At 42.3% G+C, this 17,746-nt stretch overlaps 1 protein-coding gene across 1 annotated transcript in view; it reads left to right on the plus strand.

Moving 5' to 3' along the window:
- Positions 1–17,746, plus strand: part of LOC125935227 (collagen alpha-1(III) chain-like) — a 59,189-nt gene that overhangs the window by 179 nt on the left and 41,264 nt on the right. Inside the window, exon 2 of the mRNA XM_049648886.1 lies at positions 110–392. Within this exon, the coding sequence (XP_049504843.1) occupies positions 110–392 (283 nt within the window). The remainder of the gene's footprint in view (positions 1–109; positions 393–17,746) is intronic.

The raw sequence follows: 17,746 nt of genomic DNA on the forward strand, positions 1-17,746 counted from the left end.
TGGGGGTGGCGGCGGAGACAGCGCGGTCGGGCCGCTTCAGGTTTCGTCCTGGAGCCGGTGGCGGGCGCGGCGGCGGGCGGGCCCGGCCATGTGATGCCGGGGCCGGGAGGTGGGCAGGCGGGGATCCAGTGGCAGCCGGCAGGCGCGGAGGGAGCGGGGGCGGCCCGAGCTGCGGGCGCAGCCAGCCGGCTCCGGGAGCGCGCCCGCGGCTCCGCCCCCTCCGCGCTGGCTCCAGCCTCCGGGGCGGCCGGGCGTTGGCAGCTTCGGCGAAAGCCTTCCCGGCTACGGGCGGCGGCGGCGGCGGGCCGGGGCGCGTTCCAGACGCCCTCGGGCAGGGCGCGGGCTGCAGCGTCTCGGTGGGGTTCCGGAGGCTGTGGGGGCCCTGGCTCCAGGTAAGTGCTCTTGGGGGCTCCATCCCCCGCGTCTCCTGGTAGCTCAGGGCAGAAAAGTTTGCTCCCCTCGCTCGAGTTCTCTAGCCCAGAAATACTCTCTCCAGGGTACTGGGGGACGCGAGGGGCAACAGAGGTGGAAAGGTGGGTGCCGCTGTGGGTTTAGTGGCGCGAGGGATCCTGCCGCCTCATTGCCCCTGGAGGACGGCAACAAGTGCAAAGGGCCGCACCGTCCGGCGCGGCGGCGGCCGCTGTGGAGCCTGGGGTGGTTTGCGCCGGGCGGCCGGGAGCGCACCGAGAAGGCTGTGGCCCCTCTCGTTGCCGCTGGGGGGTCCCGGGATGGGCGGGTGGAGGCCCGGTCGGGGTCCTTTGAGAGCCACGGAGATGCACTCCTGCGGTGGAGATGGGGGTAGGGGGCGGCTCGAAAGCTGGTTCCCCATCGGTGTCTTTGCTCCAGCGTGAGGGTCCTTGGTGGGGCTGGGCTCCCAGAGAGCAGACCTCACGGTACCAGCGCTAGCACTCTTTCATATGGAGACATTTGCTGTATTTTCAAAGGCAGCTGCAGACGTTTGATTACGAGGGGCGGTCGGCGTTCCGTCGGATTTTATTCTTACGGGTTTGTGTGCCCCTTGAACATCTGGGATGTGGGTGGGTGGTACCCTAACCTTCTCCTGCTTAGAGTTTCCGGAGGGGGTCACAACGATGGGCTTGTGCTCGGCCGAGGAGGCATCCTTTCCTGTCGAGGCTGGGTAGAAGCTGGGTGCTGGGGCCACCTTGGAAACCCAGCTCTGGTTTCCCAGACGCCCATTAGAGTTCCAGGAGAGAATCCATCTGCCTCCCTAGGAGCCCACAGTGACCCCCTATTGGTTACAGCTGGGTGGGTCACGGAAAGGCAGCAACATCTGTGTTTGCCCAGCTTCCTGAAATGACCCCTGCCTGGGTCTAGACCAATCTCTGCAGACCCGGAATTACGGTGGTTTACCACCAGACCCGCGCCAGTTGGGAAAGAAAAAAAACGCAAACCTTATAAAAAACAAAACAAAACGACACAAAACCTCGCCCCCCAGTCCCCTCCTCATTTATGGTCCTGGGGGTCTGTGATTTCCCGAAGCTTTCTCATCCTCTGTTCCTAGGACCTGGAGCTGTCAGGGAAAGCGAAATCCTGTTTTCAGAACAGAAAGGAGACCTGTCTTTACTAGGTTTTGTGGGTTGCTGTTTGCACATGACCATGCAACCAGAGTGAGAACTTAGGGGAAGGTTTCTGTATAAATTCTGGGTTTTACATATATCTTAATAAAACATCTCTATTTGCCTCCTCCTGATTAATGGCCGACCTAACTCCTTTGGAGGGTTTGGAGGACAAGAAATGAATACTGCAGAAACCTTTTGGAATTGCTTTCTACAACATAGTATTCCAGTGTAAGGGTCTGTAGGGAACTTTGTGTGATTATTGTGCTCATTAACTTTGATTAAATAGGAATTCGGATCACATCAGACCTCTGCTTTAGTGGTTGGGAAACTGAGGCACACAGCTTCTGGGTGTGTGACTCGAATGTCCTGGCTAATAGGAGAATGGAGAACAGAATTAGTGTTTGTTTTGCTTTTGACAGTTTTCTTCCTTATCTATCACAACCGTATAACCTGGTCAACCAAGAACAGGTTATGTAACGTGTCCTTAGACTTTGCTTTGAAGCACCTGTCCTGCCCTTTAAGAAGTTTAGAAGCACTTAAAGAGGGAAATGGTAATAAAGGCTCGATGAAATTTCATCAGTGGCCTCATTTGGGGTTAACACCTTTTTTTTTTTTTTTTTTTTTTTTTTTAACGTGTGCAGTGCATAAGAGTTGAGAATATTTTCTCGTACTTTTAAAATGTTGTGTGGTGGCTAAGACGAATTAGGTAGAAACTTGAGGTGAGCTCTGATACATGACCTTGGGTGTATGCCATATGAGAAAAGGAAAAGTATCCTCAAAAGGTATTAAAGTTGGAACACAATACGTTTATGTTTGGCATTGTGTATAAAAACAAGTACTATATTGGTACTTAAGCTCTAACTTGAAGTCTGGCCAGAGTTTATTACTAAGCAGACTGTACCGAAAAATGAATGCTATAAATATTGGAAAACCCTGATTGGGGTTTGGCTACAATGGTATTGCCAAATTATTCTGGTAAATGATGGTAAAGCCCAAATTACTCTAAAACTCCTAGGCTGACTAATTGTATTATGTGTTAATTTACTGATTAGATAGGACAGATGTAGTTGATAAAGGTTTTGTGTAATTCCATTTGTACTTTCATTGTTTTAGTTGAACAGAGAAGCAACGGGATAATTTTTTCATGTGACTTTAAGATTTGTTACAAAGAGGGACGCCTGGGTGGCTCAGTGGGTTGCGTGTCTGACTTCAACTCAGGTCATGATCTCTCAGTTCGTGGGTTCAATCCCTGTGTCGGGCTCTGTGCTGACAGACCCTGCTTTGGATTCTGTGTCTCCTTCTCTCCCTGCCCTCCCTCTCACCACCCCCCACCCCCAGCTTGTGCTCTTTTAAAAATGAATAAATGTTAAAAAATAATAATAAAAAAGATTTGCTAGGAAGAGATGGGTCAGGTTGGGTAATTGTTATTTTGGGTTCTAAATTTCTGTGGATTTCACATCTAAGGCAATACTGGTCTAAGTTCAGAGTTTTTAGGGTCTGTTGTATTTTGAGCGGACTTTTGCACACTTGATGCTAAGACTTTTGGTAAAATGTCAGGTGCCTTTATGTGATAGTACATCTTAATCAACTGTAATTTTGTCCTTAATTTGATCTTGGCACAATAGTAATTTGCTTATTTCTAGCATTATTGCTCCTGGACTACTTCTCCTGGATAACCAAGATAATGAGATTTGACATAATTTTTTAAATGAGGGAAAGCAAAAACGTCACGTAATTGAATATTGGGCATTTGTTCCAGTGATATTTGTTTGAACTCTTTTATCATATGTACTTCTATCCTTCAGAGGTGATTTCTCCTTAATTTTTTTTCCTGAATTTGAGGTTTGACTTTTTTTTTTTTTTTAAACTTAAAAATGTTTACTTATTTTTGAGAGAGCACCAGTGGGGTACTGGCAGGGAGAGAGGGAGACACAGGATCTGAAGCAGGCTCCAGGCTCTGAGCTGTCAGCACAGAGCCCAACGCGGGGCTTGAACTCAATGAGACCATGACCGGAGCCAAAATCGGCTGGTTCACCACCCAGGCGCCCCTAAAAGTTGTTTTTCATGTTTTATTTATTCTTAGAGAAGGAGAGAGAGAGAAAGCACGTGCGTGCGCCTGCAAGCAAGTGGGTTTGGGGTAAAGAGAGGGGGGCAGAGGATCTAAAGTGGGCTCTACGCCGACAGCAGCAAGTCCCAGCCCGAGGTGGGACCCAAACTCCTCCAAACCTTTGATCATGACACCAGCTGAAGTCAGACACTCAACTGAGTGAGGCGCCCCTTGAGGTTTGACTTGTGTAGGAAGTTCATGTAAAAGTAAGGTTTCTTGAGAGGAAAACCTTGTATCTATGAGTGAAGGCCAGCATTGGTGGAGACCAGCAATGACCGGTTTACTTTCCTTGATAGCGTGTCTAGAAGAGACCCTCTAAACCAGTCCTCAGGTAAGATTCTGCCGTGTTTCAAGAGGCAGGCTTTGTTTGAGAGGTGTGCACGTGACCATTTTACCTTCTTGAAAAATACCTCAAGGGTTAACTAAGTCTGTATATTAAAATTCATAGACCTTCCCTTCATATGTTAATCGAGAGGTAAATTGCCTGCTAATGACTTCATGGTTGAGCTCCTAATTTCATTGGCAAACACAAGTTACCATGCCCTTGTGCTTAAAGGCTTGCTCCTTTTCTTACGTCACTTTATAACTTCTTTAAAACGGTAACAAAGCGAATAGCAGTGGGGGCTCTGGAGCCAGACTGTCTAGTTAGCCCGCCTTGGCTCTGTCCTGGTTGTATGATGCTTCTCTGCCTGAGGTTTTCCATGGGTAACATGGGGATAATCATTGTAACCTGCCCCTTCGGGTTGTTGTGAGAGTCAGTGAGTTAATTCACAGCCTTTCTAGAAGTGCCTGGCAGAGAGGAAGTTCTAGAAAGCATTGGTGATGATATTTGTAACAAATGGTAAATAGGCAATTACAAAGTTTTAGCTTTAGCAGGTTTTCCAGGTTTCAGAAAGCAGTGAGAGGTCAGTGTGAAGGCGCCCAAGTCAGGAGTCCGGGATGGAGATGGCCTGTGATCTCCCAGCTGTATGAGTGTGGCCAAGTATGACCCCTCACGGGGTCTCCATTTCCTCCTCTGGTAAAACAGAGTAGACTGGATGGTCTCTAAGGACCTGCCAGTTGTCACAGTGTAAACTAATAAAATTCGGAAGGTGGGCATTTGTCAGTTCAGCCTTATTATCTTGGGCAACGCTGCCAGGAATGTACTGTCCCCAGGGTTGATACAGTACCTGCAGTAGTCTGTGAGCATTTTGATGGGATGTGGACTATTAAGACCATTAACTTCCCTCCTCTTCTTCCCCAGACGGTCATAGGTTGAAAAGACTGTATTATCTTTCTGGACTTAGTCCAGAGAGATTTTACACATCAAAGTCTAGATCCCATGCATGCAGGTCATAGGCCACCCTGCTCCCTTTATTCCAAAGAGCTCCCTGTATTTTAAAGCGGTAATACAGCTCTTGGAAGCCGAGAGATAAGCTGGTGGATGTTTTCTGAATTTTATGATAAAGATTCCACACCTGATAAACAGGAAAGCCCCAGCAGGAATACTGTATGCTCCAGGACTTGGAGCACAGGAGGTCTTATTAAGGACTTAAAAGTAGTGGTGAAGGGGCACCTGGGTGGCTTAGTCGGTTGAGTGTCTGACTTCAGCTCAGGTCATGATCTCATGGTTCGTGAGTGAGAGTCCTGTGTCAGGCTCTGTGCTGACAGCTCAGGGCCTGGAGCCTGCTTTGGATTCTGTGTCTCCCACTCTCTCTACCCCTTAGCCACTCGTGCTCTGACTCTGTCTCAAAAATAATAAAAAAAAAGTATTGGTGAAGATCAAGAGGTTCCACTGGGGCAAATTTCTGTCTTGTGTGGTCCCCTCCCACCCTTTGTGTTGTCTCCTGGCTCTTTGTCAGTTTCCCTCCTTTTCTTCAGCCTCCTGGTTTGCTGTATGACCAGATGTTAGTTTCAAATGGTAGGAGATGCTCAGTGATGGAAATTGTGGCTCCTTACTTTGAGCCCCAACCCAGGATTCCAAGCTTGGTGGTTTGTTGTTATCACCTGAATTTCGAATCTCTGGTGGGCCTAGCCTTTAAAAACACATTTTTTTTTAATGTTTATTTTTGAGAGAGACAGAGTGTGAGTGGGGGAGGGGGAAAGAACCCGAAGCAGGCTCCAGGCTCTGCCATGTCAGCACAGAGACTGATGAGGCGCTTAAACTCACAAGTTGTGAGATCATGACCTGAGCCGAAGTCAGGTGCTCAACTGAGGCGGTCCTGGCCTTTTTTATAAAGGTGATAGACCTGGGTTTGCTATCTATTTCCTAACCTTGAGGGGTTTCTGGCATTCTACTTTTGAAAATTTTCAGTAAGGGATTTTTCTCATGGACTTCCTTTTCCCTATGGGCATGTCATTTGTCCCCTGCTGCCTCTTGTGGACCCTCTACTTACATTAACTACAACTAATAACTGCCTATGGAATAGGCTGTATGCCTGCTAACCGCTCTCACCTCACGTTTGGTCTCTTTTCTGTTCTCCTTAAAATCTGTTGCAGTCTTTTTTTTTTTTTTTTATTTTTTTTTATTTTTAAAAAAAAATTTTTTTTTTTCAACGTTTATTGATTTTTGGGACAGAGAGAGACAGAGCATGAACGGGGGAGGGACAGAGAGAGAGGGAGACACAGAATCGGAAACAGGCTCCAGGCTCTGAGCCATCAGCCCAGAGCCTGACGCGGGGCTCGAACTCACGGACCGTGAGATCGTGACCTGGCTGAAGTCGGACGCTTAACCGACTGCGCCACCCAGGCGCCCCAAAATCTGTTGCAGTCTTCAAAGCAAGCTCAAGCTTACTTCTTCTCAAGCTTCTTTTTTACTAATCTTTTGACCAGATTAATACAACTGAACTCTTTCCCTTCCGAACTCGTTAATACATGGCTGGTCGCTCATATTTATCACTGATCACCTGACCCTGCTTTCCTTTTGGGCTCCTATGTGTTAGTCTTGACTTTCCGACCTAACTGTAAGCTCAGTGAAAGCAGGAGCCCTGATTTAAGCTGCCTTGTAGCATGTTCAGGTTGGTAATTTTGCTCTCATGTCTAGAAGTCCTTTTAGTTTACAGCATTCCTGCAAGGGCTAATGGCAATGTTTTCCTGTGTATCAGGTATGGGTTGCATTAGAAAATACTGGGATGCAGAGGAAGAGAGGTAAAGGTTGCTCAGGACATTAGGTGACTAGTCTTAGATGTAAATGGGCAGTTGCACAGGCCTCTTAAGAAATTGTTCAGGGGTGCCTGAGTGACTGAGTTGGTTAAGCATCTGACTCTTGGATTTGGCTCAGTTCATGATTTTGTGTTGGTGGGTTGGAGCCCCATGTTGGCCTCTGTGCTGTCAGTGAGGAACCTGCTGGGGATTCTCCCTCAGCCCCTGCTCTCTCTCCCTCTCCTTTTTTCTCCTATAATAAATTAACTTAAAAAATTGTATGTTCAGTCTGGGAAAATAAATTTCTTGGCTAAAGTCAGAGTCTTAGGATTGAGAGAAACCTGAAAGTTATTCTTTAGTTTCTAGCAGGTGCACCATCCCCCTGTGTAGCTTACTACTGAATATTTGACTGCTTGAATACTGTCCTTGAATACTTGGAGTGATGGGGAGCTAATAATCACAAAGACCCCCCCCCAATCTAACTTTTCTCCCCCTCAAGTTGATAGATAAATACAAGCGTATGTATTGAGAGTGTACAACATGATGACTTATTATATATGTTGGGGAAGGATAATACTTATCTCATACAGTGAAGTTCTTAGTGTATGTGGTGAGAATGCTTAAGATCTTCTCTCAGGAAGTCTCAAGTAGACAATACTGGATTAACTCCAATACCATATTAATTATAGTTAGCATGCTGGATATTAGATCCTCAGAACTTAGTCTTGAAGGTCAAAAGGTACAAATTTTGAGTTGTGTGTTCCCATTTCCTCATTTCTCCCAGCCCCTGGCAACCGTCATTCAATTCTGTTACAATTAAACTGGCTTTTTATTAAAAAGATTCCACATGTTATTGATAGTTTACACTATTTGTCCATGCCTTGCTTATTTCACTTGCATAATGCATTCCAGATTCATTGTTGTTGTTGCAAAAGGCAAGACTTTGCCTTTCTCATGGCTGAGTAGTATTCCATTGTGTATATATACCTTACTTTCTTCACCCATTCATCGGTTGGTAGAAACTTAGGTTGAATTTTGTCAAATGCTTTCTTTGAATCTTTTGAGGTCAGATTTTTATGAAAGCATTGTATCACATTTATTGACCTTTTTATTTAATGTGTTGATCACTATAGATGCTTTTTTTTTTTTTAATTTCCACATACTGCGATTCCCTCTTCCACTCCCCAACTTTCTTCTTGTCACTGATACCTACTTTTATATCATAACGTTTGGAAAAGATACTTGATATTTCAGTTATCTTCAATTTGTCAGGACACATTTTGTTTTTTTAAAAAACTATCTATACTTGAGTAGACTGTGTGTGCTTGAATAATGTGTATTTTGCTGCTGTTGAATGGAATGTTTGTATATGTTAGGTCCTTTTGGCCTACGGTGTACTTAAGATCCACTCTTTCCTTAGTGATTTTTTTCTGTCTGGATCTATTTATTGTTGGAAATGGGTTATTGAAGTCTCCTAGTACTATTGCTTTGCTGTCTATTTCTGTCTTCATACCTGTAAAATTAATGTTTAGGCTTTCTGATAGTAGGTACACATAAAATTGTTAAATCTTGTTGATCAATTGATTTATATTATTGTATAATGACCTTACTTACCTCTCATTATAAATTTTGATCTAACCTTTGTGTCCTAAGTATAGGGATCCCTGCTTTTCTTCAGTTTCCATTTGTGTGGAATGTCTTTCTGTCCTTGCACTGTTAGCCTGTGAGTATTCTTCAAGGTTGAATCTTCTAGGCACCCATACTTGGGTCTTAGTTTTTTTTTTTTGTTTATTCATTCAGCTGCACTGTTTAAAATGTAAACCATTTACATTTAGAGTACTGTAGAGTCCTTATTGCTAGAGAAAAACAACTTCTTGACATTTACTTAATTGCTTCCTGATTATTTTCTAGTTGCTTTTTTCTCTTCTCATGTAGTCCCCCTTGGTGAATTGATAGGGCTTTCAGGGGTTCTCCTATGCTTTTCCATGTGGGGTGAAATCCCTCTAGGGGATTGTTATTGGCACCAAGCTACTCTGGACTGGCAGGATGGAATGAATGACACAGGTCAGATGCTTCCTATGCTCTATATGGCCATCCTCCATTTTTTAGCTCCATAGGATTTCTCTTGCTTTTTAGGAGAGTGCAAAACTTTCCCAGAGTTATTTTTGTTGGTTTGTAGTTGTTTGTTCTTGGGGGATAAATGTTGGCACCGCCTAGTTCTCCGTCTTGTTGACATCACCTCCCTGTCCCCAGTGTATCTTTGGAAAGATTAGGCTGCTATACTTAATGAAGGAGAGAATTGTTTTTATCATAGTTTGTTGATGAGGGACCATTCTGAACAATTGACTTTCATGACATCCCCTTAGATTTAGAAACATGAATTAGTAGCCTGCTTTCAAGTCTTCTAAATTAGAAAAGAAAAACCTGTTCAGCTTTGCTTAAGTAACAGGATTTTGAATCCTCTCCCCGCCCCGGGATACTGAATATACCCCAGTTTGCTATGGTTCTTAAAGTCCAGTACTTTCAGATGCTGTTTGACAGCACAGAGCATGGTAGAACCATTCACACTCTTGGCTAACTGTCCCACCCCTGTCCCCTTCTAGGAAGGTGGTAAAGCCTCATGGTTAGGATTACTAGCTTCAGGTCAGAGCCGAGGACACTTCTGGCTCCACTCCTTCCTACCTTGTCTTGGGGAAGTCACTTAAACTTTAAATTCTGATTTTAGCTATTACTCTCATAGTTTTGTGAGGAGAACTCCATAAGATAGTCTATGGAAAGCGCTTAGCACAGAACCTAGGATAGAATGATTGCTTGGGGCGCCTGTGTGGCTCATTCGGTTAAGTGTCCGACTTCTGCTCAGGTTATGATCTCACAGTTTGAGTTTGAGCGCTGCAGTCGGGCTCTGTGCTGACAGCTCAGAGCCTGGAGTCTGCTTTGGATTCTGTGTCTCCTCCTCTCTCTGACCCTCCCATGCTCATGGTCTGTCTCTCTCTGTCAATAATAAATACATGTTAAAAAACCTAAAACTAAAAAAAAAATGATTGCTCAAATGAAGGCATTTCAACTATGGTATTTCTAAATAGCATTACTGACTCTTGATGGTCCGTTATCTCATAATTACCAAGTTTGTTTGTTTTTTTAAACACCTGTTGTTCTGAGCAGACTTGGGCAATTGGTTTCTTAGTCGTATGAACAGAACTGAATTTCTCAAAATTAATTTCCTGTATTTGGCTCTTTGCTCTAACCTTTCAAGGTGTTTTAGATGGTTAAACTTACTACTTTTAGTTCTAAGTTTTGCAATGGTTTTATGAGTGTTTCTTTAATGCCTTAATGAAATAATAACACTATTATCTAGGCTAAAATTCTAGTCCTGAAGGCAGGGTAATTTGGTGTTTCTGTACAAATTTCAGATTGACGTCTACCAATTTCTGGTAGAGTTCAACTAGTTACTATTGTACTAGGATCGAAGTTTTAACCTTCCATCTTTCATTAGAAACTACACAATGGAGCAAGGTTATTCTCAAGTGACTTCATCTTAGGAAATCCACACTGGTTCCAAGTGGCCACTGTTTCTTCTTTGAGGTATTCAGACATTAGTCTTCTAATAATCTGCTGTGGCAACTTGTTTAGGATCAAAAGAGACCTCTTGGATCTACAGCTTGTAGAATCTGCCTGTTTGAAAATTGGAATGACTGGGGCATCTGGGTGGCTCAGTCGGTTAAGTGTCCAACTTGGGCTCAGGTTATGATCTCACCGCTCCTGAGTTTGAGCCCTGCGTTGGGCTCTGTGCTAACAGCTCAGAGCCTGGTGCCTGCTTTGGATTCTGTGTCTCCCTCTCCGCCCCTCTCCCGCTCACACTCTGTCTCTGTCTCTCTCAAAGGTAAATAAACATTAAAAAAAAAAAGAAAATTGGAATGACAGGTCCCTGTCTTACAGGTGAAACCCATCATTTTCCATAGTTGCTGATTATGGCTGGAAAATCACATAGGATTCTTAGATTTTTTTTTTAAATCATCATTATTTTTTTAATGTTTATTTATTCTTGAGAGAGAAAAACTGAGTGTGAGAAGGGGAGGGGCAGAGAGAGAGGGAGACAGAATCTGAAGCAGGCTCCAGATTCTGAGCTGTCAGCATAGAGGCTGATGTGGGGCTTAAACCCACAAACCACGAGATCATGACCTGAGCCAAAGTTGGATGCTTCACCAATTGAGTCACTTAGGCACCCCTTAATTTAAATTTTATTTATTTATTTATTTATTTATTTATTTATTTACTTATTTTCACATACAGTGAAATAATAGTTGGGTATATAATATAAGCTCCTTCTAATCTGTATTTTTGTATCTTTTTGGGTAAATACCTAATAGTGCAATTGATGGATTTTAGGGTAGTTCTTTTTAATTTTTTGAGGGACCTCCCCTCTCTAGAGTGGCTGCACCAGTTTGCATTCCCACCTATGTGCAAGAGGGTCCCCTTTACTCCATATCCTTGCCAACACTATTTGTTTCTTGCATTGGTAATTTTCGCCATTGGGCCAGGTGTGAGGTGGTATCTCATTGTGGTTTGGATTTGTATTTTCCTGATGGTGAGTGGTGATGAACATCTTTTCATTTGTCTGTCAGCCCTCTGAATGTCGTCTCCATGTGTCTAGCAGCCTGGAACTTAAAGCAATTTAATGGTTTCTTCACGAAGGAGTTTCCACTTAGAGATGTTCTTTATGTCCTCCTCAACTGGAAAATCATTTCCCTCAAAGAGAAGATGAATTTTAAATAGAGAAAAATCCTCTATATCATTCATTTCATACCAGTCCTAAGCAGACCTATTTCTCTTCTCTGATGTTCTGGCTTAAAAATAAATGGAAATAAAAATCTTAGTGTTTTTCTTTTTCTTTTTTCTTTTTCCTTTTTCCTTTTTTCTTTTTACTCCTCACTCCCCTTGGGTTATTTGGGGCTTTGGTTTGCCTGGCCTAACTCTTCAGAGCCTGACAGGCTAATTCTTTGAGTAAAAGAAGCAGAAAAGGGAGTAAAAAAACTATTCTTACCTTTGTGTGGAAAACCACACCAAACTAGGAATCAGGAGGCCTGCCTTTAGTCTTGAGCTCATAGACTGTGAAGGTCTCTCCATCCATCCAGAGAATGCCTGTCCTTTCCAAATGGGAGGTTCTTGGTTTTTCCTATGAACTGATTTCTTTAGGCAGTGATTTCATTGAAAGGTGGGTGGTGGCACATGGGATGAAATGGTAGGGCAATTAAGGCCCGGTTTTATCATTCAGTAGAAAGTATAATCTATCTCCCTCTTGTTCAGAAAAAGCCACTTTCATAAGAATCAACTCCGCTGACATTTTTGTGTAGGGCTTTCCTGTACCTGCCAGATTTGTAACTGGTCAGAAATTCTCACAGATGGATTTCCGAAAGTACCTTTTGTACGAGTTACCACAGTCCTTAGAAACTTAGAAAGTTTCCTGCTGTCCACGCCTCATTCTTAGAGGCAAGTGACAACACACACAGCCTGTTTTCAACATTTTAATAGGTTTTTAACTGATGGATTATTAAGGGGGAATACAGTAGAAGCAACTGTTTTTTTTTTTTTTTGTCACCCTAAGTTGTTTAATAAGACTTGCTTTGTTTCTTTTGATCACCAGAACTATTGAGAGCCTCCTCATTGAAAATCAGTGTTAAGAATCTTTCAAATCTTAGCCATTGGATCTAATTATTACTTGAGGGTTACCTAGGTACTAATTTGGACTGAAATAGTAGTTTATTATGAGATAAAGGTCTCGTGTCTTTTTTTTTTTTTTTTTTAGCTTCATAAAATTTTACTTGCCTCTTTTTACATAAGATTTTAATCTATTGCACATATAAATTGTTTTGCAATAAAAATGAATAATCAAGGCTTTCTTATCTACAGAAAGTCTCAAATTAACTTTTTACTTGGCTCGTCTTACAAAAACAGGAATTTATAGTACGGAAAGCCCAACTTTACCATGAACAGTTGAAGAAAAATCACATCTTGAAGAATGCCAAGCATAATTTGGATACTTCAGAATATGCCATTTTGAAAAAGAGAATGACCTGTGTCTGTCATGTGCACCTGAATCCCTCTATCATTCTCTCTAGTTCCTGATGGATTATGGCTGGGAAATCAAGGTGTGTCTTTTTTGTATTAAAATGAAGAATAAGAGCTCCTGCATGGCTCAGTCATTAGGCATCTAACTTTGGCTCAGGTTATGATCTCATGGTTCGTGAGCTTGAGCCTCTCTTGTCTCTCTCTCTCCCTGTCTACCTCTCTCTCTGCCCCTTGTGAGATTCCCCCCCCCCCCTTCTCTCCCCCGGTCTCTCTGCCTCTCACTCACTTGAGCCCTCTCTTTCTCAAAAAATAAATAAATGAAGAATGAGCATTTTTTCCTTTCACATTGATAGTAGGAAAATTTATCTTCATAGGCTGTTAGGGCATCTTTGTTGATAAGCAGAAATTAAAAGTAACAGAATGTCAATTTTGTGCTATTTTTTTTAAGCTTCATTTATTAGAGCTAGTGTGTGAGCAAATGGGAGAAGGGCAGAGAGAGAGCAAGAGAAAGAGAGACTCCCAAGTAGGCTCCATGCTAACAGCATGCGGGACTCGAACTTTCTTTTTTTTAAAAAAATTTTTTTTTTCAACGTTTTTTATTTATTTTTGGGACAGAGAGAGACAGAGCATGAATGGGGGAGGGGCAGAGAGAGAGGGAGACACAGAATCGGAAACAGGCTCCAGGCTCCGAGCCATCAGCCCAGAGCCTGACGCGGGGCTCAAACTCACGGACCGCGAGATCGTGACCTGGCTGAAGTCGGACGCTTAACCGACTGCGCCACCCAGGCGCCCCGGGACTCGAACTTTCTAACCATGATATCATGACCTGAGCTGAAATCCAGAGTGGGATGACCAACTGACTGAGCCACCCAGGTGCCCCTGTGACATTCATTTAAGTGTGGTGGTAGGTTCTGTGCAAGAAGAAAGTTTTTAAAGTCTGAGTATAACAGAGGCTGGAACAGAAGCAGAATTTGGGTTGAAATCTTAGCACTGCTACTGACTTACCAGGTGGGTCATGTGATCTCTTTGATCATTGATGGCCTTACTTCAAATCCATGGGGTTGGGTCAAGCCCTTCTCTTTGGTGTGTCCCATTCCTAGGCTTTGTTCTGTGGAGGTAATCATGGTGTCTTAGGTATCCCTTTGATTACTAGCCCAATGCTTGGTTCTCATTGCATTTTAAGGCACTTAGTTGGCAGCATCTAAATTGTTAAGGAAGTTGGGTTTGTAGTGTTGTATCTATCACAGGGAGAAATGCTTGCTCATAGCTTGAGATTTCCCATGTTGTTGTTTGTACCTCACTGCTCATGAAATATTTAATCAGCCAGTAGTAATCTAGCAATTACTTCATTTATTAAAAAATTTTTTTAAATGTTAGAGAAACAGAGTGCAAGCTGGGGAGGGGCAGAGAGAGAGGGAGACACAGAATCCGAAGCAGGCTCCAGGCTCTGAGCTGTCAGCACAGAGCCCGATATGGGGCTCTGACTCACAAACAGTGAGGTCATGACCTGAGCCAAAGTTTGACGTTTTACCAACTGAGCCACCCAGGTGCCCCACAATGACTGTAAATTGAATTCTAAGATGACTGGAAGTGGATCTTAATTTGACTTTAGCAGATGGACCTTAATTTACTTATATGTCCATTCATCTAGGCTAGGTGCAGAATATGTCCTGAAATGCACAGCGTTTTTGATGTCAAATTTTAGCTAAAATAAAGGTTGTAATTCATTTTCTTTCCTTTCCTCTCTCTTTTCTCCGTTCTTCATTCTCCCTTTCCTTCCATCTTCCCTACTTTTGTTCCTAACACTTAATTTGGTTTTACTGTTTTCCACAAGAGGTATAGCAAATATCTAAAACCTCTTCTATTTCATGTATCTCCTATTTATACTAAAGAAAACACACTTGTCCTCATAAAAATAGTGATTTTTTAAGGGATGACGTTCTTTCTAGTTTTCATTGAACCTCCTGATAAAGATAACTTGTTGATGTTTTGGAAATGGGACTTTATTGTGCTGGGAACTTTACTTGGTGGTTATAGGGGCTCTAAATCCTCTTATCCAGGCGTACTTTGCAAAGTATTTCCACTCTGGAGTGTTGGAGAGTTACTCTTGAGTTTTGACCCTTCACTGATTGAGGTTAGTATCATGTAACTATTAATTCCTACAAGAGAGGCACATACTGGATACTGGAGGCTTAGTGGTAAGAGGCTTATTACAACCAAATCAGCACCCATTAATACAAATAAATACGTTGTGGTGTGAGATGGTGTGGGGCAGGGCATTCTCAGCAGCCTGGTATGATGGGGACCAAAGTATCGTCCATTTTTTTCCCGCCATTCCAGTGTTCTAAATCTATATTATGAATATGTATTTGTGTCAGTGATAATGAAAATAAGCAAATTTAAGAAATAAACATTTTAATGAAATTCTGTACTTCATTGTAGTTCACACATAAAATTGGAATGCCTGTCAATTGGCAAAATTCCATCACAAACACTTGAACTTCAAAACTTACTGTGTTACCCATGCACCCCAATGTTTACAGCAGCACTGTTGACAATAGCCAAAGTATGGAAACAACCCAAATATTCACTGACAGATGAATGGATAAAGAAGATGTTGTGTGTGTGTGTGTGTGTGTGTGTGTGTGTGTGTGTATACGCACACACACACAATGGATTACTTCTCTACAATCAAAAAGAATGAAATACTGCTATTTGCAACAAAGTGGATGGAACTAGAGGGTATTATGCTAGGTGAAATTAGAGAAAGACAAATATCATATGACTTCACTCGTGGAATTTAAGATACGAAACAGATGAACATAAGGGAAGGGAAGCAAAAATAATATAAAAACAGTTGGGGACACAACATCAGAGACTTAAATATAGAGAACAAACTGAGGGTTACTGGAGGGGTGGTGGGTGGGTGGGATGGGCTGAATGTGCAAGGGGTATTAAGGAAGACACTTGTTGAGATGAGCACTGGGTGTTATACATAGGGGATGAATCCCTCGAATCTACTCCTGAAATCATTGTTGCACTGTATGCTAACGAACTTTGATGTAAATTTAAGAACAATAACCTATAAAAAATTAAAAAAAAAACCTTATTGTGCTACCTAAAGAAGAAACCCTTTCAAATTTGGGGTTATGTTGTAAATGTTTAACTTAGCCACGGGTTAGAAAGTTGGGTGTTAGAAAAGACTTCTTTGTTCCAATTTATTTTGGCAATATGCTTGTAATAACTTTACATCTTGAATTTATATGGGAAAACCTAGCTTTGTGTACATCCTGATTACAGACATTTGAAAATTGAAACAATTTTAAAGAATTCGGGAAATTTTGAGAAAGGTCTTTGTGTTGTGCTTCATGTCAAGATCAAACGGATTCTCAAGTTTCTACTGGGAACAGTCTCAGGCTAAGCACTGCACCACTCTGAATTACATCGATGGCCACAGCTGTAGCCAAAACTGAACTCGAGGAGGTAAACGATAGTGCCATTGAACAGTAGTGTTGTTTATATGCCAAGTACATGCTGGTTTTTACCTGTTTTGGGGCATAGGATCTTTGGAATAACTCAGTAATGAAAATTGAAATTCCTGTGTGCCACAACTGAACCCCAGTAAACTTATGGAGCATTTCAAGTTGCATAGCATTTAAAAGATACTGATGGAATGAATCACCACCTCATGTGTTGTTTTGACAGGAAATGTATCATGTCTCAATAATTTCCTTAAAAATTTTTTCTGCCAGGTGCCTGTTTTCTTCTTGTAAACGTATGCCCACAGAATTCCAAATATGTGGTTGATATTTCCCACTGATGCATTTTGACAGCTCCTCTTTCTTCTTGAGAATAGCTACTGTACTTTTGTTTGTAACGAATTTAAGGCTTCCTACAGGGAAGTGAGAAGGTTTAGCTGTTTTGGAGACTGATGTCCAGCCTGGATGGGTTTGTGTGGTGAGATCTTTTTACAAAGAAAGGGTTAAAAGTTTTGGGGCGCCTTGTTGGCTCAGTGGGTTGAACGTCTGACTTCAGGTCATGATCTTGTGGTTCACGAATGCACGCCCCACATCGGGCTCTGTTCTGATAGCTCCGAGCCCGGAGTCTGCTTCAGATTCTGTGTCTCCCTCTCTCCCTGCCCCTCCCCAACTTGCATGCATTCTCCCTCTGTCTCTCTCCCTCTCTTAAAAATAAATAAACATTAAAAAAAATTATTAAAAAGTAAGTGTTGACAGTCGCGGTCTAATGCCAGATGTACATGAAGTATTACTCATCTATGGGAGAGATTAGGGGGGTATCTTAATTTCCTACTTTTTAAAAATTTATTTTAATTCCAGTATAGTTAACATACAGTGTCCTATTAGTTTCAGGTGTTCAATGTAGTGATTCAACAGTTTTATACATTGCTCAGTGCTGCTCATTATAACTGTACTGTTTAATCCCCATCACCTATTTCATCCATCCCCCACCCACCTCCCCTTTGGTAGCCATCTGTTTGTTCACTATAGTTAATCTGTTTCTTGGTTTGTGTGTCTCTTGTTTTTTTCCCCTTTGTTAATTTGTTTTGTTTCTTCACTTCCACATGAGTGAAATCATACGGTTATTTATCTTTCTCTGGTTATTTTGCTTAGCATTATACTTTCCAGATCTATCCACATTGCTGCAAATGGCAATTATTTCATTCTTTTTTATGGCTGAATAAAAAGCCATTATATATATATATATATATATATATATATATATATATATATTTACCCATTCATTTATCAGTAGACACATTGGCTGCTACCATAATTTGGCTAGTAGGAATACTCCTATAAACATAGGGGTGCTTATGCCCTTTCTTTCTTTCTTTTTTTTTTTTTTTTTTTTG

The sequence above is a fragment of the Panthera uncia genome (assembly GCF_023721935.1).
Source record: "Panthera uncia isolate 11264 chromosome A1 unlocalized genomic scaffold, Puncia_PCG_1.0 HiC_scaffold_17, whole genome shotgun sequence".
In the NCBI taxonomy this organism is placed as follows: Eukaryota; Metazoa; Chordata; class Mammalia; order Carnivora; family Felidae; genus Panthera; species Panthera uncia.